Source organism: Lepus europaeus, chromosome 17, assembly GCF_033115175.1.
Source record: "Lepus europaeus isolate LE1 chromosome 17, mLepTim1.pri, whole genome shotgun sequence".
NCBI classification, from domain to species: Eukaryota; Metazoa; Chordata; class Mammalia; order Lagomorpha; family Leporidae; genus Lepus; species Lepus europaeus.
In genome coordinates this window covers 60,617,072-60,638,763 of record NC_084843.1, presented here as the reverse complement: position 1 = coordinate 60,638,763, position 21,692 = coordinate 60,617,072, and the positions used below count along the sequence as shown (strand labels likewise).

Sequence of the window (21,692 nt, the reverse complement as noted above, 5' to 3'; positions counted from 1 at the left end):
AGACCTGGGGCAGGCGTCGCGTGCAAGAGAAGGGGAGGGTTCTGGGGACGTGGGCACAGACCTGGTGTCTGAGGCGCAGTTAAAGGGACCTCCTGGAGGCCGGCGCTGTGGCGCAGTGGGCTAAGCCTCCGCCTGCAGTGCCCACATCCCATATGGCGCCACTTCTAGTCCCGGCTGCTCCCTTCCAATCCAGCTCTCTGCTATAGCCTGGGAAAGCAGAACATGGCCCAAGTGCTTGGGCCCCTGCACCTGCGGGAGACCCAGAAGAAGCTCCTGGCTCCTGGCTTTGGATTGACCCAGCTTCAGCTGTTGTGGCCATTTGGGGAGTGAACCAGCAGATGGAAGATCTGTCTCTCCCTCTCTCTGTCTGTAGCTCTACCTCTCAAATAAATAAATAAATATCTAAAATAAAAACGGTATGGGACCTTCTGGTGGAGGAGGGAAGGAGGGGAAAAGACGTCCAGTTGGCCCCCAGGAGGCACCAGCAAGGTCCGGCTGTGCCCCTCCCTCCTTGCCCTTGTGGGACACTCAGGGGACAGCAGCTCCCAGCCTCGTGGGCACGAGCTGGCCACCGCCCACGTGGCGGGGACACGTCCTCCTACAAGGTGACTTGGCGCCCACGCCTGCTGTCATTGGCGGGCACTGATTGGGCCGGCCTGTGCAGCTCACTAATGAACCATATTGATCCCACATTCTCTTGTTGTCACCCTAAATGGCAAGCTGCACATCTGATAGATTAAACACCCACACGATTTGCTCGCGGACATCTCCATCACTGTGCTGCGGGGCCCTAATGACTTTTACAGCCCCAGGCCGCCAGAAGGAATTAAGGTCAAAGTCCCTCGCAGGAAATCTAAATCACCAGCCATCCTGCCCCTCACTCACCTGGGCCCCGCAGCCTAGGCTGGAGGTGCGGGGATGGAGCAGGTGGGGCGGGCGTGCTGGGGGCCCTCATTCCCGGCAGCAGCCCCCACCCCGTGCCCCTGACATTTGGTCCCCTCACTCCTTTGCAGCCAGGCAGGAGCAGTCATCGACAAAGACGCGCTCCCTTGGGAGAGACCCTGGCCTCTGCTCTGAAAACCTCACCCAAGTGGAGCGGCTTCCGCCGAATTCTCCCCACTTAGCAGACAGGGAAACTGAGGCTTGCAGAGGAAACAGAGCAGCCGGGGCCCTGCAGCCTTTGACACTAAGTATGCAGGTGTTGTCCCGGGGGCACCTGCAGGGGTCTTTGGCCATGGCTTTGTTTCTTCTCTGAGTGGGGGGTGGGGCAACCCCCCTGGGGGGTCTGGGTAGAGAGGGGGCCCTGGGTTTCAGCGAGGGGCTCTGTGAGGAGGCTGATGTCCTGGACACAGGTCCCTGTCACATGGTGGAGCCTGTACACTGCTAACTTCTGACCTCAGGGCTCTCTCGCTCACTGGATTTGGTTCTCACCAGGCTGTCACAGGCACTCCGTGAGCTATCATGCCCCTGAGGTGCTTGGCTTGGCGCCAAGCGCTTAGCAATAACACCGGTCGTGTGTTTAGTAGCTACTGTCGCAGGCACGGGGCTGAGGGCTTCACATGTTCCCACAGCAGACCTTAAGGAAACCGCGTCACCATTTCTAAGGAGAGGAAACTGAGGCACAGAGAGAGTCAGGGACTAAATGTCCATGCTTCCTCCCACCCTCCAACTTTCCCAAATGGACCTGTGATTTTTGGGGTCTGGGGGGTGGGGCACAATGCGGCCTAGCTAAAATACTGCATTTCCCAGCCTCCTTTGTCAATAAGCATGGTCACATGACTAAGTTCCGACCAATGAGATGAGGGCAGAAGTTCCCAAGGCATTTCCAGGAAGTCTCCTTTAAAGGGAGGGGAAGTATCCTTCTTCGCTCCCTCCATCCTGTAGCCTGAAATATGAACGCAATGGCTGGGGTTCTAGCCACCGTGTTGGGCCTCGAGGACGACGGCCTAGCGAACGTAAAGAAGAGAGCATGGAGGAGCCGCCCAAGGCTGCTCACGCTCTACCGCTGTTATGCAGGCGAGGAACACACCGCAACCTTGTTCATGCAGCTGTGGGGGTGACGGCTCTCTGCTGCTGGCAGGTGCACTGGCCACTGCTGTAGACACACTGACCTGGTCAGAGTCAGGTGGCTCAGGAGAAACCAGGGTGGGCTAAGTCTGGAGTCGGGGTCTTTACCATGGTGCCCCTTGTAGCCAGCATGCGAGAAACCTGAACTGATATCATCATCACTCCCACCATCACCACCATCATCATCACCATCATTATCACCCCCATCATCACCCCCTGTCATCACCATGCCCACCACCAGCATTGTTGTCAGACAGTGAAATGGACAAGGCTCCTTCCAGAGATCTCAAACTTAGGTCACAAAATCAATCTAGTAAATCTTGAGCAGCATTTTAAAAGGTGAAATCTGGTAGAGCAAAATGGGAAATACTCGGGTGAATGATTGCATTGTTCTGCTCTGGATATGTGTGCCCGTGAGTGTTGTCTTGGGTCACGAAGACAAATGAAGTTTTTATTGTGGGTCATGGTTAAAATGAAAGAAAAATAAAATAAAAAGACTTGAAAAACGCCAGCAAACCAGCGGGCACAGGGGCCTGGGAGCCGCTCCAGAAACACCTGGCAGGAACCACAGCTACACCTGCTCCCGCAGGCACTGAGCAGCCAGACGAAGCCGCCCCAAGCCCAGAGGCCCAGCTCGGCTTCTCCCTAAGCCCCTGTGGGCCTCAGTCCTGCCTTTCTTCTGGCTGCTCCCTTGACACAGCCTCAGGCCAGGGCCCTGTGGCTGCTCCTGGCCCATCTGTCCCCTATCGCCCCAGCCGCCTTCGCACAGACACCGAGGTGCAGCACCTGTGCATCCACTCTGGCCCTGGCCACTGGCACAGCCACCACTGTCCCCTTGCCCAGGGGGCCATCGTCTCTGCTCCAGCATCCCCTGAACAATCGCCTGAGCAGGAGCAACCAGCAGCCATCCTACTGACGGGTCACCTGTGACAGGCGAGAGAGGTGGGGACTGTGGGGTGGGTGGTCACGTGTCACTCGCACAAGCCCTCCCTTTTCCAGAGGAGGTCGCTGAGGTGCCTGCCTGAGGTCACCCAGTGAGTGGGTGGCCCCTCCTGCAGGCCTGCTGGCCCTGGACCAGGGGGAGGAGTGGTGACCAGCGGGGGTGGGGTAGGGGTACCTAATGGTGAGTAGTGGAAGTGGGGATGAAGCCAGGAGCTGTGGAGTCGGTGGGGCCTGGGTTTTAATCCTGCGGTAGGTGCCTCACCTCTCTGGGCCTGTGTGTGTGATGCACAAGGCGAGGAGAGACCGCAGCAAAGTGCATGGTGCTCCCGAGCTCTTGGTGCGCTGCGCCAAGTCTGTGAGCACGAGCAGGGGCCTGGGTTTTGGTGCAGTGACAAAGGCTGGCAGCAGCAGGTCTCCCCGTCAAGGCGGGTGGATTCCGGGCACCAGTGCAGAGCCTATGGGGCGCTTCAAAGCCCAACAGGCCACAGGGCCTTTGATCAATTTGCCAGAAGTCAAAGGATCAAACGGTCAGCGTGAAAACCCATCAGACCTCACCCAGGCCCCTGCACTTAGGGCTCAGGTACGCAGAAGGCTCAGCCCCATAGCCTATTGGGCGGCCCCACTGTGGCCTCTCAACCCGGGGCCCTGCCCCGGCCCCTCCCTGAAGCCCAGGCTGGCGGTGGGGAGAACTGTCTCCCCTTAGCGCCTGTCCTGCCTCTTACTCCATCCTATTTCAGTTTTACGGATTGATATTTAGATTAAGAAGATAAATACAGCCTAGGAGCTCTGAGGCCTGACAGCAACTCCCGACCGTCCATCCCCATCAGCCAGCCCAGCCTCCCCTGCCCCTCAGGTTGGAGGGGAGCCAGGAGTGGACACAGCCCCAGACCCCGCCCCCCGCGCCCCTCCCCCACCCCCAAGTAGGTGAAGGCGCCCAGGCCAGCTGGGAGCAGGGCTGGGGGCCCCACTGTTTACTCTCTCTCTCTGGCCTCCCTCTTCCCCTCCCCAGGCTGCAGATAAAGAATTCAATTTTCTTTTAAACGGTGGGGAAATTGGAAGAGATTTTGTTCTGTTTAAGCACAGCTGGAGTCTCAGGTCTCTAGGGGCTCGAGAACAATGAGATCAATTAAGATGCCAATGGTGAGGGGTGTCAGCAGGGGCGGGGAGAGAGCTGGCCAGGTGGGGGTGGGGACGCAGGGGAAGGGTGGACAGGGGAGGCTGGGAGCCACGAAGCCCTGTTTCTCAGGCAGGGCCGCAAGCGTTGTCTTCCCCGGGAGTGGGCCCGCCTCTCGTCTCTGGGTTTTGCTAGAGTATCCAGATGGGGCCTACTCGTTGGGCTGTTCCCATCTCCCAGACTCACTAATAATTCATGGTGGCAACTGCTGGCAGCAGCTTTAGACAGCGGTAGACTCAAGTGGAGCCAAAACTACTGGCGGTGGGGGGAGCCAGAAAACCACGGCTACTCCTGGATGCTTGGATGCACGGCGCGCGATGACCGCAAGGTGTGTGCACCTGCCATCTGTGGGCCCAGACTCTGACCTTGACAGATGTAATTTTTCTCAACTGTGCGGCAGCGGGAGTGGGGACCCAGAGGTCAGCAGTGACACGCCCATGGCCCACCTGCTAGGGAGGCGCCGAGCAGACCCCCAACCCCGCCCTTTCCACTGGAAGTCTGCGCTGGCGCAGGCCCACCTGGCCGGTCAGGTGGAGATGCAGGGGAAGGCACCTCGCTGGCACTGCGGCTTGGGCTTGAGCATGGGCTGGGAGAAGAGACGCTCCCACCGCTTCCCTCCTGCATGGCTGCAGCCATCACTTCGCCAGGGGCTTCTGGCCACAGCCTCAGCGCTGCTCCCCCCAATTCAGTCCCAGTGCCCTCTGCCCCCCACCCCCAGCCTCACTGGCGGGTTCCAGGACCGGGAGGGAGAACGGCTTCATCAACTCCTGACCTTGCATTCTCTGTGTGGCCGCCCCCACCAGGCTCTGGCCCCACCCTTTTCACCTGTGCCTCCCCGACCTGGGGCAGCGCCTCCAACACTGGTTCTCAGCCTGGATTCCCCTGGTTCCATCTGCCCTCTGTTCCATGTCACGTGTGGGAGAGGCCGGGCCACCCCAGCCCTGGCACCGCCCAGCCCTGGCTCCTCCCCTGTGACTGGCTCCAGCTGTCCTTGTGCACCATCTGTCTCCCGCCCCTGTCACTCCAGGGCCTCCATCAGTGGTCCTCTGCCCCAGAGGGCACAGGGTCCTGCTCGGGACTGGCAGGCAGTGTGACGATGTGGGAGACACTGGGGCTGGCGGGCAGCCATGGAGGCCCCGGGGTCAGAGCCTGCTCTCCTGTCCACAGAACCAGGTGGCTTTCGGCCTTGGCCTTGGCATCACATCCCCCAGTTAGGACTGGAGGCCCGGGGGTGCTAGAACCTGGTGGCCATTATGCTTCTCTACTCTTGACGTTGGCTCTGCAGCCCTGTCTGACTGAGGACAGACACTGAGACGGCAGCCGGTCTGCCCTTTCCTGGGACAGAGCAGGAGACTGCGGCCCAGACAGGGCACCAGTCAGGCACAAGGTCCTGTAGAACGCCAGTGGCCTGGGACTCCCACTCCCCACCCACCCCCAGAGGAGCCTGTGGGAGCCATGAAATGTGGGGCGCCGAGGCTCCGGACTCGGACAGGCATCTCTGCCTCTGGGGAATTTGGGGTGTATAATTTCCCCTCTCCGTGCCTCTGTCTACCTATGAGGTCTCGGCTCACCTTCTCCTGCCCACATCCCTTCCTCCAGGAAGTGGCCCTAGACTCCCAGGCCACAGGAGGCACAGCTACTCAGTACAGCAGCCCCCAGAGAGGGGACACAGGGACAAAGCGGAGCCTGCCTGGGGAAGGACGTTGGGCAGGGAGCCTCCCGGCAGTGGGAGAGCAGCTGGGGGAAGCCAGGCCGAGCGTGCCTGCCACACTCTGCAGGTCCCCAGCACGCTCAGCCTGGTGTCTTTCCTGCCACCGGCCTCCCTCCCGCGGGGCTTGGTTCTCCCCTGCGGCCTCACCGACCGTTTCTGCACTCTGCTCACCCAGGCAGGCTGGAGTCCCAGGGTTGGGCACAGACAGGAGCTGAACCGCCTCTCCCGTGGTGGCTTCTGAGCCTGAGGGCCGCTCCTGCCGAGCCCCAGCTCCAGGAGCAGCGAGGGAAGGCCTGGGAGCGCGGAAAGACCTGGCCCTTTCTGCAGGGGCCAGGTGGCTCCTTGCACTTCCCAGACACAACTTCCGCCAACTGTTTCCTGAATGCCTGCCATGGCCACAGGGAGGGATTAGGCAAGGGGGTGAGGATGGCAACCCAGTGGGCATATTTAAGGTGGGTGTCCACTGGGGAGGAAGAAAGCTGAGCCATGTGCGCTTCCAGCTCCCCACACGCCATCCCTTCTGCACTGCACTCCAGCCACAGGGCCTTTGCACATGCTGCTCTTTCTCCCCTTGTTCACCCACTAATGCCTACTCAAATGCCACTCCCCCAAGATACCCTTCCCTGACCCCACATCAAAGTCAGGTAGCTGGTGGAGGCTCTCCTACTGCCCCAGCTCTGCATTATGGGAAATAACTCTTGACGTCCCAGTTCCTCCCTTGGTGTGAGTGTCAGGCTTTCCCAGGGAACTGTGAATGCCACGGGGGCAGGACTCACATCACCACGTACGTGGGGCCAGGAGCCCAGCACATAGTAGATGTTCAGCAAACACGGGGGATGAATGAATGAATGGTTGGGTTACTCCGGCTCTCTCGTGCTGTCCAGCAGCACCCACACACCCTGTCAGTCCGACACTCTGATTGGCCGCTCCATGCCTCGCTAAGACATTCCATGACTTCCGGGCCAGGTCGGGAGTGAGGATCACAGAATGGCTGGGGCCATGAGAGGAGAACAAACCGCCCTGCCCAGCGAATGGGGAGCCGCCAGCAATAGTCACGGACCTGCACGCACGCATGCGTGGGCGCGCACCCAGGAGGGCGCACAGCGTGGGAGGAAGGGAGGATACGCACTGCCCACGGGCTTTCTGAGCACCGCCCTGCCCGTCCCCGCACTTGTGTGCACACGGGGTACACACAGCCTCAGACGCGAGTCCTACATGGAGATGCACAGGCACAGGTAGAGTGGACACAGGCACAAACACGTACACGAGAGCAGGTTACACACACCCCGGCACACTCACACACGCGTGTGGCTGCCCCGCACACGGCGCCCCACCTCTTCCCGGGAGCCTGCCCTGAGCGGCACGCTTGGTTGCTGGCCTGGTTTCTCAGCGGTTTGGGCACCAGAGCGACCCCCTGGGCCCTGGGATGGAGGGGAGAACACCCTGCTCGCCTGTGCCCTCAGCCCTGAACACTGCTGCAAGGTCACAGCTCGGGGCCTGGCACAGAACCCCCTGGACTGGCGGCCTGGCTTGGGACCGGAGTCTTGGGGTGAGCTGCATTTGAACGTGAGGTCCCCACTGCACCCCGCCACCAGGGGAAACTCATTTTGCTGTAAGGGGGGAGCTCCTGGGACCTCAAAACCCAGGCTAGGGGAGTCCAGAGAGGCGGGAGGTGAGCAGGGCCCGCCCCCATGCCATGTGGGCAGCCACAGCGCAGGGCCCAGCCAGGAGGGCGGGAGCCTCTCGCAGCAGGCTCCACGACTGCTTTCAGTGCAAGTTAAAACATTTTCCTTTTCCCCATACATTTTTTCCTGCCACAAGTGCCCGGGAAAGGCTTTAATAATATCCTAGAAAAGGTCAGGGAGGAGGGAGTTCAGGCCCTGAGCGGGCGGTGCTCCCATCAGCTGCTCTCGAGGCAGAGAGAGCGGGAAATCGGATTGGCCCAGGGTTCCAGTAGAGAAAGCAGAGTGGGGAGGCCAGGGCGGGGCTGTGGAGGTGGGAGGGTAGGGGGCTGGGGAACCTGACACCCGCTGCGGGCTCTGGGAGCTGGGGTGAGTGGGGGTTCCCCAGGGACATTTTCACACCCTCTTGACAGCCTCCCCGGGAGCTTCCACGCCCATTTCACAGATGGGTAAATAAAGGCTGTTGATGTGCTGTGGATGGGCTGGCGCGTGGTGAAGGCAGGGAGACCAGGGCCCACGCGTGGTGCTGCTGCAGAGTGTAGTGGTGGGTGGCACGGCCCCTGCCTGTCTTTGCAGTCCCACAGACCCTGGGCTGGGGGTGGGGGTGAGCAGGAGGTGGGCGGGGCTTGGGTGAAGGAGGCTGGACAGCCTCGGGCAGGGATCCTCAGTAGCCACATCTGCTCAACACCCTGCAGGGACTGGGAGAGGGATCCGAGTCCGGGCCGGGTCCAGGGTCTGCTCCAGCTCTGGGTAAGACCCAGGCTGGGGGCTCAGCTCGTGTCTCCCAAGGCTGTTTCCCTGTGCCAACCCCAGCCTGGATCAGCCTGAAACACCTGTGGCCACCAGGACACCTCACTCCAGCCCGGCAGTTCACAGGAATGTGGGAGTGCGAAGTGGGACCCTCTGTCCCCAGCAAGGATGCACGTGGCCTGACCTTGACCCTGGACATTTTTGCAGCCTGGTCCTGTGGGGCTGGGCCCTTTGTCCTCTGGGAGGCCCCTGTAGCCCTTCACCCTGACATTCAAAGGTGTGGGGGAGGGGCCAACACTGCTGTCTCAGGTCCAGGAGGCCAGAGCCTTGAGCCCCTGTCCTGGGGCACCAGGGGACTCACTGCCGCAGCCCTGGGTGAAAGCTGGGGGGTAGGGTGGGGGGAGGAGGCGGAGGAAGCAGCTGCATCCGACTTCCTGTTTCCACCCACCGGTTCCAGCAGATGGGCAGGCCTGGGGCTCGGTATGCTCTCATACCATCTGTCTGTAGAGTAAGCACACTTCCCAGGGGCCCTGGACCGCAGGCAGGCAGAGCAGGAAGTGGAAGTGAGGGCCCGGGGACAGCAGTGAGTTAAACCACGACATGTACTGAGCACCTGCCATGGGCAAGACCCCGAGAGTGTGCAGCAGCACCTACCCCGTGGAGCTGCTCAGCACCCAGCCCCCCTCTTCTTAACACACAAGCCCCATTTCCAGTCCCGGTAATTTGGATGAAGAAGTCCCTACCCTCTGGCTCCACTAGGGGGCGTATGATCCACCCCTTGGAACTAGCACACTGAGAAGACTTCAGGAGCACTTTGAGAGAGGATTTTTTCCCCCCAGCACTGGGGCTGATAAATTGGTGAGAAGTAAAACTAGAGGTGCTAGCGCTCCTCTGTGCCACTAAGAAAAAGCAGAGCCCAGTGCTCAAAATAGCCTCTTTCTCAATTGAGTGCCTGGATGCAGCCATGCCTGAAATCACTTATACTTTTGAGTTACAGGAGCCAATCTTTTTTTTTTTTTTCTTGAGCCACTCAAGGCTTTCTGTCCCCTGCAACCAAGAGCACTGAGTGATACAAAGGATGCGTGTCACCCGAGGGCAGCTGGGGACAGCCAGGTACCCTGAGGGAGCTCATTCTCTGCCTGTGCTTGGATAGGGAGGGTCGCTGCCCTCCGAGGCCCTGATCCAGCTCCTGACCCACGCATTAGAGGGGCTTCCACTGCTCCCGGCACACTCAGGGAAAAGGTGGAAAACCGACGTCGCCTTGGCCCAAGCCCATCCTCTCCCAGGCTGGCGCCTTTTCCATGCTGCAGCCCTGGCCAAGGCGGCCTGGGAGCCTTCAGACACCTGAGCATGCACACCCTGCTGCTTGCCACGCGCACTCACCAGCACTGTCAGCACGGAGGGTCAGACACATGGGCACACACACCCTGCTGCCTGCCGCGTGGTGCTCACCGGCACTGTCAGCACGGAGGGTCAGACACCTGGGCACGCACACCCTGCTGCCTGCCGCGTGGCGCTCACCAGCACTGTCAGCATGGAGGGTCAGACACCTGGGCACACACACCCTGCTGCCTGCCGCGTGGCGCTCACCGGCACTGTCAGCACGGAGAGTCAGACACCTGGGCACGCGCACCCTGCTGCCTGCCGCGTGGCGCTCACCGGCACTGTCAGCACGGAGGGTCAGACACCTGGGCACGCGCACCCTGCTGCCTGCCGTGTGGCGCTCTGTCAGCACGGAGGGTCAGACACCTGGGCACGCGCACCCTGCTGCCTGCTGTGTGGCGCTCACCAGCACTGTCAGCACGGAGGGTCAGACACCTGGGCACACACACCCTGCTGCCTGCCGCGTGGCGCTCACCGGCACTGTCAGCACGGAGGGTCAGACACCTGGGCACGCGCACCCTGCTGCCTGCCGCGTGGCGCTCACCGGCACTGTCAGCACGGAGGGTCAGACACCTGGGCACACACACCCTGCTGCCTGCCGCGTGGCGCTCACCAGCACTGTCAGCACGGAGGGTCAGACACCTGGGCACACACACCCTGCTGCCTGCTGCGTGGTGCTCACCGGCACTGTCAGCACGGAGGGTCAGACACCTGGGCACGCGCACCCTGCTGCCTGCCGCGTGGCGCTCACCAGCACTGTCAGCATGGAGGGTCAGACACCTGGGCACACACACCCTGCTGCCTGCCGCGTGGCGCTCATCAGCACTGTCAGCATGGAGGGTCAGACACCTGGGCACGCGCACCCTGCTGCCTGCCGCGTGCCGCTCACTGGCACTGTCAGCACGGAGGGTCAGACACCTGGGCACGCGCACCCTGCTGCCTGCCGCGCGCACTCACCAGCACTGTCAGCACGGAGGTGCCCACGGTGACGTTCTCGTGCAGGCTCACGTTGTAGAGGGGCTGGCTGAAGATAGGCCGGTTGTCGTTCTCGTTGATGAGGGCGATCTTCACCTTGGCGTAGCCCACGTGGTCGGGCACACTCTCGTTGGCAAAGAGCTGGAGGGGGTGTAGAGAGCAGGGGCTGGGTGAGCTCCTGCGGAGCCCCCATCCCTCAAAATCCTCCTTGAGCCTTGGCTGGTCCCACCCCAGGGCACCTGTGAGAGTCACTGTATACAGCCGTGAACTCCCCTCCAACCCCCACTGCTCCACAGGGCTAGGGGTGGCCCAGGATTCTGCAGGGGAGAATGGGGCTGAGGGCTCTGGGCAGTGGGGGCTGCAGGGGGGGCCCTGGGGCTGGTAAAATCCTACTCGGTCCCTGTACACGTCCTGTGCTCCGTGCAAAGGAGGCTCAGGCCCATCCTGCTGTCCCTGAGGTGCCACAGGGGCAGGACAGGCACCAGCAGGAGGGGGGATGGAAGGGGATGGTGCTAACTCCACCCCCAGCCCCGGAGAGGGGGAGGGGCTTACGTCGAAGTCGTAGCGGTCCACGGTCTCGTAGTCCAGGGGGGTGGCCACGCGGATGCGGATGTCGGCTTTGCCTTGCACAGAGGTTGGGGAGATGATGAAGTGGTGGGAGTTGTTGCCCACCAGGTACACCTCGAACATGCTGTTCAGGCCCTGGTGCGGGAACGGAGAGGCAGTGGGTCAGAGAGGGCACAGGAGGCCCAGGCCCGGAGCCTGGAGGGGGCGCAGAGGGCCCCGGGGGCCAGCCAGGGGGCTGCCTCAGTGGGCCAAGGGCCCCGATGGGGCTTGGCTGCCTCTGATCCTGGCCGCCTGCTCCTGCCAGGGTCCAGGCTGCCTGGAAATCTCCTGTGGCTCTCTCTGCCTGTGTTGCCCTGTTGGCACCCACGGTGTCCCTTGTAGGTGGCCTGCTTCACTCTCCATCTCTGGCTCAGTCTCTATCCCAGCGACCATCTCCCCCCACCCCCGCCATGGGGAGGATCTGCCAGCGGAGAGAGGGAGCAGAAGGGACACAGGTAGGGGGCCCTGAGAGGCTGGGCAGGAGGGAGGGGCCGCTCCCTTTCTTCCTTCTCCACCAGTCCCCTGGCGAGCACCTGGGTCTGCTCCACGTGGCACGGAGCAGCCCTGGAGGATGCCGAACCCCAGGCTGAGCACAGGGTGGCCACATTCATTGGGGTTCCACCGTGCCTGCCCCAGAGGACCCCTGTGTGGTTTCGGGGTGGGGTGGGGGTGGGGCTGCTCTCTAGCTCTGGTGTTCCTGGTCATTCTGATCAGGGCCCGGACCTGCAGAGCCCCTTGCACGCCACCCAGCTTGTTGTCAAGCAGTGTGGACGTCTCCATGTCACTGAGGTCCCCAGATCAGGAGCAGGAGCCAGTGGGGATGGGGGTGGGGAGGGGAGGGTCGTCCTGCAGGCCATGGAGTCTGAGGTGCTTGGAAAAAGGCTTGCTGGTACAGTGGCTTTGTGACCAGGGCCTGCTCCTGACCTTGTGGGGTGCCTGGGGGCCAGGGCAGCAGGTCCTCTGGCTGTTATGCCCAGCCCAGGGGACACCCAGGCACTTTCTTCTGGAACCTGCCCCTGGTGCGGGGTGGGGGGTAGGGGGTAGCAGCCAGGCAGTGCTGGCCACAGAAGCCATTTATCTGGTCACGGGCTGCTCCCCGCGAGAGTGGGTCTCTCTCACGCAGGACAATGATGGCCTCTGGCCCTCACAGGATTTTGGGGCCCGGGGAGTGGCCCCATGGCGCTCACCCGACACGTGTGCACAAAAGGCTTGTTAGGATTTCCCCATCCGTCTCTGGAGGGTTCCCATTTTGCTAACTGGGACCACAGGGACACTTTCCTCTGAGCTGGGAGGCAGACCCAGGCCCCTGCCCCGCCCCTGAAACTGAGGGCTTGAACAGGGACAGGGCCAAACTCCCTTGGCTTTCTCTGCCCCTCCTGGGGCCCAACGGGTTCTGCGCTTATGGGGCCCAGGAATCTCCAGTCCAACCTGGGGTGGCCTCAGCCCCATTAGATGCAGGGGACCAATTACACGACCCCCCCAGGGCACTAACGACCAGCTATGAGCAGGTGGCACCAACACTTCTCTCACCCTGAGCCCTGGCCCCGTGACCACAGGACCTGGAGGCCTGGGAGAGGAGCTGGGCTGGGCCTGGGCAGGCACAGAGCAAGGGTGAAGCCCCTTCCCCAGGGCGCCCGCCTCCCCACGCGGCCTGCCTCCCGAGGCTCACTGGCTCACTTACCAAGTTCTGGCAGTGGGGCCGGTCCGGCAAAGGACATGCAGACAGAGAGGAGGGACCGGCCGGGAGGAGGAGCCAGACAAGTACGGAGAAGAGGAAGGAAGCAGAGAGAATGACCGTGAGCTCCTGGTCAGCAGGGGTGGGGGGGAGTGGGCAGGCTGGACCCTAGGACAGCTCCCTGCAGTGCTGCCCACATTCCAAAGGCTCTGGCTTGGGGGCCTGGGAGGGTAGGACAGGAGGGATGAGCACGGAGCCCAGAGGACAGGGCAGGGCACAGAGGTCGAGGAGATGAGATGCCGGCAGGGCTGTGGTCTCCCTGCTCACTCACTCACTGGCCCTCCCCATCCCACCAGGGCCACAGCTGGGAGAGGCAGGGCCAGGCCCCTACAACCCAACCCCAGGAGCCTGGATAAAACCCCGCAGGAAAGAGCCCCGGGCACTATCACGAACATGTCAGAGACATGATCCGCAGAGATATGGGAGGCCCTGTAGCAAGGCCGAAGTCTCAAGGGCACCCACATGGCCCCCTGCGCCCGCCACCTGACACTGGAGGGCCTTCCCAGGCCAGGCCCCGCATCCCATCCCAGGCCCATGCCCTGTCCCCTGCTCCCGCCGCATCACTTGACACACAGATGACAGCGGTAACAAGGGCCACATGGCACAGCACAGTGACCCCACTCTGTGCCAAGCACTGTTCCAAATGCCGGAAGCACCAACTCTCTGCCTCCCTTCCTTAAGGGCTGCAGACATTTCCCACTTGGTTACAGCCCCCTTTGTGGTCATCCTGGAGCCCCGTGAGGCCGGAGACCAGGCTGGGGAGCTGTGCACATCCGCCTCAGGTGCTGGGAAGTGACCTCACCTGTCACCCTGCACCCTCCTCTTCCCAGGGGCCAGAGGGTGGGGAGGACCCCTGGGGAAATAGAGGGAATCCTGGGCACAGAGGGAGCTGGCTGCACAGTGTCGGACGGGCTCAGGTTGGCTCCCAGGCCCCTGCACGGTCTCCCAGGACAAAGGAAGCGGAGCTCAGGCCCTCAGTGGGTGGTGTGAGCGCAGGTGCACGGGGCACACTGTGGCCAAGTCAGTCGCCAGGGCAAATGGAGCCTCCAGGGCGAGGCCAGGCAGGGCAGGTGCCTAAGACGGGGAGTTTTGGACCCTTTCTGGCCAGCACAGAAGGGCCTGTGAGTGGAGAAGGGAACCCCAAACGTGGAGTTCCCAGTCCAGGGCAGGTCGCAGACCCATCGGCAGGTCTGTGGGAACGCACCTTGCTCTCCTCTCCCTTGGCTCCCTCCCGCTGCAGTCCCTGGTTCTCCAAGTCCGGGCTGGGGCTGAGTTCCAAGCACTGGGGATGTTGTGGGGAGACCACCGTCTGTGACCGCCCGGACTCAGTCAGGAAGGACTTACCACTGGAGCCCATGTAGGGAAGCCTGAGAGATTCCTGGTCTAGAGAGGGGGCTGGTGGCCCCCGGGTCCCACCCAGGCATCACTCAGAGGACTTCAGGGGTGCTTCCGTGAGTAACGGGGAGCCGCTTTATGTTCTGGAGCAGGGGAAGACCAGGCCAATACAGGAAGGTGACCTGGCAGCCACTCGCGCCTCACCTGGGCGCTGGCCCCTCGCCCTGGAGGGATTACCATTGCCAGCAGACATCTAAAAAGAAACACAGCTGCCCAGAGCCACTGTGACAGGATCCCTCGGGGCTGGGGCCTGGGTGCTCCCCAGGGAGCCGTGCTGCATGGCCAGGACTGTGAAACCGTCCGTGGGGCCGGGAGAGCAGCTCGAGGTGCCTACAGGGGTCCAGAAGAGGCTAGCAGGGGAGAGACCCAGAGAGGCAGTTGTCTCCGGCCACACACCACAGTCACCTGGAGAAGTACCCCATGGTAGCCTTCGCCCTAGACTAAGGAAACCATGCTGGGGGCCGGAAGCTGCGAAGGCCTCAGGGTAGGGGTAGCTCGCGCAGAAGGGCAAGTCTCCAGGTGCAGCACTGGGACCCAGCATGTCAGAGGCACCGGGAGCCTGTTAGATGCAGCTCTAGGGCCACAGCCAGGTCTACTTCATCGGCTGCGCTGAGGGCGGGGCCCTGCATTGTGTCTTGACAACTCCTCCTTCCAGTCTTATTTTTATTTATTGTAGTTTTAGAAAGAAAGAGATTTTGAACGAGAGATCCTCCATCCCCTGGCTCACTCCTCAAATACCCAAACAGCTAGGGCTGGGCCAGGTTGATGCCAGGAGCCTGAACTCCATGCAGCAACTGGGATGCCAGATGCAGGTGCCACAAGCAGTGGTGCCGCGCGCCTTTCTCCGCCAGGTGTTCTGCTGCAAGTCAACGTTTGAGAAGCACTGGGACAGGGCGATGCCCAGGACGGAGCCAGTCTGAGGACCTGAGAGAATCGCCCTGCGAGATGCTGGGATAGGTGGGGACGTCGTGGGGCTGGGGCTGGGGCTCTCACTGTCACGTGCAGCAGTGAGGGACTGAGAGATGCCTGGGAAGACAGCCCGTGCTCAGTGTAGGTTCAGGCTGCAAGCCTGGTGGGCAGCAGCCCCCAGCGGGGACAAATCCCCCCAGGGCAGCCTCCCGGGCCCTGCGGCATAGCTCTCTGTCCTCAGCGACCCTGCAATAGTCAGGACCCTGGGACCCTCAGGTTATCTTCTGACCATGTTCCCTTAATGCAAAGCCTGCACCTTCCAGCACCTGCCCAGAGAGCCAGTTCCCACTGGGGTTTGACGGGGACTGGGGCAGGGGGCATAGCCTCTGGGATCCCCACCCACCGCTGGCACGGGCCACGCTGGGGCAGCCCTGCCGTGCCGCAGGTGGCAGAACGCGGCCTCAGCCCAGGTCAGGGAACGGCGCCTCCACCCTTGCTGGGCGGGTCTGGGTCCCTGCCTCTGCGCCCCTACTGCACCTTGGCCTTCGCAGGGGCGGGGGGGGGGGGGGCATAGGCAGCGGTGCTATGGAGGGGGATTTTGTTGAGAAGGGGGATAAAGAGGAACATCAAAAGGGCCCCCCCCCCACCATGTGTGTGTGTGTGTGTGTGTGTATGGAGAGGAGTCTGCGGATTAAATTCTGCTCCAGCTGGGAGAGGCGATGAGAAGGCTGATTGGCAGCAGCCGCGGTCCGGGGCACAACGCAGCGGGCTGGGAGCTGGCGGCAGCCCGCGGGAGGCAGCGCAGGGCTCGGCTTTATTTACTTACCGGGAGGGGGCAGGACGCCTGCAATCGCGCTCCCTGCCGGGCCGCCCTGGGCTGAAGGGAGCGAGGAGGCCCGTGCCTTATCAGCCGGCTGCCAGAAGGGGCTTCCTGCCCCTTGCCCACACCTGCCCCTGCACCCGCCTCTCGCTACTGGGGGCGCCAGGGCAGCCCCTGCTCTGCCCGGTCGGACCTGCCCTCACCCTCCCTGACCCAGTGTTGTTCTCCCTGCTATTTACTGCAGGCCTTCCAGGCAGCTGCAGCCCTGGGAGGGGCCAGGTGGTGTCCACACCAACCCTGCCCGCGCCGCGTGAATTCAGGCTGGCTTCCCTCGGCACCCCAGGCTCCCTCTCTGGGCTCAAGGCCTGAAGATGCCTCCTGGATCCCTCCAGCTGTCGCCTGCCTTTCCCCATCCCACGGCCCTGCCCTGCTGATGGTGACATCTGTGTGCCCCCTCTCTGCTGTCATGGAGGGGCAGGTGCCTGGGTTAGAGACCCTGAGTGATGGCTTCAAAGAGAGCAGATTCACAGGTGAGGAGCGGCCACTTCCAGCCCCGGAGCCTCCATTTTCTCATCTGTGAAGTGGGGAGAAGGCAGCGCTCCTCCCCAGAGGAAACGAGGCAGGGTGGTCTCTGTCCCACCATGCCCTGTGCTATCTTGTGGAAGACAGAGATCCCCGAAGGCAGGGGTCTTGTGTGGTCTTTTCTTGGCGCCCCAAATGCTAGGGGCCCCTCACCCCACTCTGTGAACAACCATGGGCCCCTGGCGGGGACCTGGGTCCCTGTCAACTGCAGAGAAAAGACCGAGATCTGGCAAGTGCACCTGTTACCCGTGCTCAGGATGGGTGTGAGGACCAAGGCCACCGTTATGGTGAGTGGGCTGGGGGCCAGAGGGAGGCATGGGGAGCTGTGTGGGCTGCTGGACACCTTGGACCCCCAGTGAGTGCCTCCCTCACAGAAACCCTGTCCAGGACCCAGGCCTGCCAGCCTGGTTCCAGTGTGCGAAGCCCTAAACATCAGCGCTGCATAAACCATCTTGGAAGTCAGCCCTGAGCCCTCACTCAGGCACTGCCATCCTCAGCGCCGTGATTTTCCGCAAACCATGCTACAGCCTCAATTTTCCGTCTGCAAAGCGGTCAGAAGGCAGCCACCCCTGGATAGAGCTGCGGGGGGTGAGCTACATGATCCCAGTCAGGAGACCTGCTGGGGAACAAAGGAGAGCTCTTGTGGGGTGGGGGAGGGCGAGGCCCAGATGTGTGTGTGTGTGTGTGTGCGCGCCGGAGGGTGCAGGGAGGCACCACACCTATCCCAGGCGGGGTCCCGCAGGTCTCCGTCCCCTCCCCTGGGCTTCCTGTTGCTCTGATCCATGCCACTGAGCAGCTGAAAAATCAAAGCCCACCGAAGATGTCATCTTTATCACTCTTTTGTCCACCTTCCACTTAATTAACCCCAATCAGGCACGGCCAAGTGGACCCTGGCAGGGGGCAGTCTCTCCTTGCCCCTTCACCTTGGAGCTGGCTGCTTCCTCCTCCAGCCCCTACACCCGAGGGGCACCGGCTGCCCAGCGCAATACCAGCGTCCCAAGGACAATGGAAAGAGCCTTGCACAGGTCACACCCATGTCACAGGGCACCAAGCCCTGCTGTCTCTTTCTCTTCCGCACGCCATGGAGGGGCCACCTCTCTTCCCGCAGAGGGAAGATGCTGCCCTTGTGTCTGGCTTGCACCCCGTCACCACGGCCCTCCCCGGCCCTCTCTGTGCAGTGTGGACCTGAGGTCTGGAATCTACTTTCTCTGGAGCTGCCATTCATTGCTGGGTGACTGGGGGAGGCCTCAGTTTCTTGATCTGCAAAATGGGAAGCTTGGACTGAGCGATTCTCTGAGGCCCCGTTAACACCCACAGTGCCTTTCAAATTGCTTTCTGCTCCAGCGCTCTCTCTCCCGTTCCCCTCGCTCTCTCCTTTTTGTCCTCTGCTATGGACTAAATTTTTGTGCCCCACCCCAGGTCCGTACGTGGAATCCTAACCCTCCTGGAGGTAGTGCCTTAGGGAGGTGCTTGGGGGGTGAGGGCAGGGTCCCTGTGAGAGTGACCCTTGCCCCTCCTGCCCTGCGGGGACAGAGTCAGAGGACGGCTGTGCAGGACCCAGCAGACGCTGACCCGGCCACAGCAGTACTGAGGGGACGTGTTTCTCAAGGCTGGCAGCCCCGGTCTGTGCTAATTGGCTACAGCCAGGCCCCTGATGGACCAAGGCCTCTCTCTTTCCTCCTCCTACCTCTCTTTTCCATTCTCCCCACCTCTCCCTCCTCCCCTCTTTGCCTCCCTCTCTCCGCCTCCTCGGACCCTCCCTCTCCCCAGGTTATCTGTTGAATTCCACACACGCGTGCACAGACGGATCAATCCGAGGCTGCCTTGCCTTCAGCTTATCTCTGCTCCAAATGATTGATTTTCCCTCTTTAAGAGTAATTTGCTGGTGAATTCTGTGTATTGCAAAAGCCCCTGTGAAATCGAATTCAATCCGATTGGCAGCTGGCACTTCGGGGGAGGCACACTAGAGCGCTCTTTCGCTGGGACCTGTGTATTCTGTCCACAGAGGAGGGCGCTGTGCTGGCGCTGCCGGCAGGCAGGTGCTCCTCACCTGCACGGCCATACGTCCTCTCCCCTCCCTCCCTGCAGAGGGATCTCCTGCGCCGGCCCCAGCTCTTCCGGGAAATGAATTACAACGTGCATTGGGTACCCTGCATGAAGGCAAATTAAGGGACAAGTGCTTTCGGATTCCTAATTTGCAGCCTACAGCTTCCCAAGCCTGCAACACCTGACCCCCTGTCTCCTGAGCTCCCCTCTCCTACACCTGGGCACAGAGTCCCAGCAAAGCCCCTGTCACAAGGTTGTTAGCTCAGCCCTTGTGTCTCTCTCCTCTGCGTTCCAGGCCGGCTGGGCTCCGGGCCTGGGACTCCCCACCCTGGAGGCGGGTCACCTCTCAGACTTGAATCTGACATGATAGGCTGCTGCCCCTGGCTGACCAGCTGGCCCGGTTTACCTGGGATTGAGGCGGGGTGCCAGGATGGGGACTTACAACATCAACACCTGGACAGCCTCAGGCAAGCCCAGGTAACTGGTTCCAATCCCAACTGGATGAGGCTTGTCTGCGAGAGGCCAGCAGGGGGCAGTCAGCGCTACTGCCCTGGTGAGTGTGGTGTCTGGAGGATGTACCTCCAGGGCCTTGCCCTTGGTGTGGGAAGCAGGGGGTCTGTGCATCTGGTTTCAGCCATACTGGCCCCCTCTCAGCCAGGATACGGAATCCTCCCGCCTCACCGTCTGCCACACCCCTGCTCTGACAACCATTTTTCTGTTCTCTTTCTGAGACTGCCACAGAATCATGCAGTCTGCAGCGTCTGATTCTTTAAAAAAAAGTTTTTGTACTTGAAAAAATTTATTTTTCACTTGAAAAGTTGACACTCCAAGTGCCCACGAGAGGCTGGGCTGGGTCAGGCCGAAACCGGGAGCCTGGAACTTCTGCTGATCCCCCACGTGGCTGGCAGGGACACAAGCACGTGAGCCGTCACTGCTGCCTCCCAGGACGGGCACTGGCAGGCAGCTGGAAGGGGAAGCAGGGCCAGGACTGGAACCCAGGCCCTCCCCATCTCACCGCTGCCCCAAACGCCCACCGGGGCTATGGCATATGACATCTGCCTCTTTGGCCCAGCCTCACGCCTCTGAGCTGATTCTCATTGCGCCTTAGCGGGCTGTACAGTCTAGTTCCTCCAGGACCAGTTAGGATCCCGCGAGCTGGGGACAGAGCGGAGTGCTCAGCCCTGTAAGAAGGTTAGCCCTCCAGGGTGCCGAGGGAGAACAGGGGCGGGCTCAGGAAGTGCTGGTGTGTTTGGACATCCCCTAATGAGGGCAATTAACACAGTCATTATGCTGAAAACAGAAAAGTAAACACAGACAGGCATGCTAATTTGCAGACTGCTGATAGCCAGGGCCACTGCAGGCCCCCATCATGGAGCCCACTCTCTTAAAGATGGAGGTGAAACTCGCATGGCAGAAGGGTCACCCTTTCAGCTACTTTCAAGTAGTGTGCGGTGCCCGGCTTCTTGGTCTGTGCACAGGGCAGCAGGAGTGCGACCTCCCTCCAGCTCCCCAACATGTTCGTCCCTGTGCCCAGTAAGCAGTCACCAACTCCCCCACCCCACCCCATCCCGCCCCAGTCCCTGGCAACCGCCAGTCTGCTGCTGGTTTCCATGGATCTGCCTCCTCTGGACACGCGCCATGCGCGGCCTGGTGGGTGCAGCGGCCTCTGTCCCAGCTGCTTTCTGGCAGCGCCATGCTTTCTGGGTTCCCCCGCGTTGCTGGTGGATCAGCACTGCACTCCCTGAATGGCTGGCCATCACCACTTGGTGCAGGGCACCACACTTTGTGTCTCATTTCCCTAGATGCTGGACGTGCGGGTGGCTTCCGCAGTGACCTCCTGGCACCTCCAGTCACCCCCTGTGTGTGACGCAGCGTCAGTCCAGGAAGCAGAGACCCTGACTGTGGCCTAGGCCTCTCCGGCCTCCTCGCTGCCCGGTGCAGGTGCGCCCCTGTCTCAGAGCCTGCGCTTGCTCTGTCCTCTGCCTGCCGTGCTCTTTTGCTCAGCCCTCCCCTCCCGAGGTCTCCGCCCACCACGTCCTCTCACCAGGCTGGACTCCTCCACCCAGCACATCTGACCCTGGCCGCCACCCCTCACCCCGGCTTGCTTTTCTCCATGACTCCGTTCACCACCTGACATAACATGTGTTTACAAGTATGGTCCCGGAGTGTAAGCTGCCGAGGGCGGGACTTCCTATGGTCACTTGAATAGCACCAACGCGCACCACTGAATAGATGATGCAACGAGCGGACTCCCACCTCCCACCTGACACAAGAGCCCTTCGTGGCCACCTCTCTGTTCCTGCCCCAGGCCTGTGGGCACCTGCTCCCCCCCTCCCCACCTGCTCCGCACTGAGCTATCACCTGGGTGCTGACACCACCTCTCACCTGGGTACAAATGTGTGATAACCTTGGTGCTGAAACTTCTCACTTGAAAGTCCTTTTTAGCAGGTGGAGAAACTGAGGCCTGGAGGGGGAGGCGGGGGTGGGGGGGAGGTGTGCCCTGAGTGACAGCACACTCCCCACCTTGCCCTACTCTGCACCGCTCTCCCTTTGCAGGGGGCATCAACATGAGTCTGGGAAAGCAGGGGTGGGTGCAGGCTCAGGAGCAGATGGGTGCCCTCCTCCGTGGCCCCCCCACTGCAGGTGCCCAGCGGGGCTCTGTGCTTCCTGTTCCTTGTTGAATATTTCACAGCTTGTGGCCTGGTGAGGGGGTGCTGTGCCTTAGAGACAGGATCAACAACAGCCTGTACCCAGCACCGTCCTGTGGGATGGGGTGGGCCAGGGGAGCACGTGACCATGCTGGAGTGAAACTGGGCTTGCCAAGGTGGGCATGGCCCAGGCAAGCAGTGCTGGGAGGGTCGGGGTGGGGAGGCAGAGGAGTGGAGGTCAAGGTTTGCTGGCTCTGCTTCTGACCA

The 21,692-nt window shown here is 61.7% G+C and overlaps 1 protein-coding gene across 5 annotated transcripts in view; it reads right to left on the bottom strand.

Annotated features, from left to right (window-relative positions):
* CDH23 (cadherin related 23) overlaps window positions 1–21,692 on the bottom strand; it is a 322,391-nt gene that overhangs the window by 132,416 nt on the left and 168,283 nt on the right. For 2 of the 5 annotated variants that reach the window (XM_062214574.1, XM_062214578.1), the window contains 3 exons: window positions 12,972–12,977; window positions 11,237–11,386; window positions 10,667–10,825 (listed from right to left, as the gene is read on the bottom strand). In XM_062214574.1, coding sequence (XP_062070558.1) covers window positions 10,667–10,825; window positions 11,237–11,386; window positions 12,972–12,977 — 315 coding nt within the window. Of the gene's footprint in view, window positions 1–10,666; window positions 10,826–11,236; window positions 11,387–12,971; window positions 12,978–20,808; window positions 20,815–21,692 lie in introns of all 5 variants that reach the window. The other 3 variants (XM_062214573.1, XM_062214576.1, XM_062214575.1) reach the window with 2 other exon arrangements.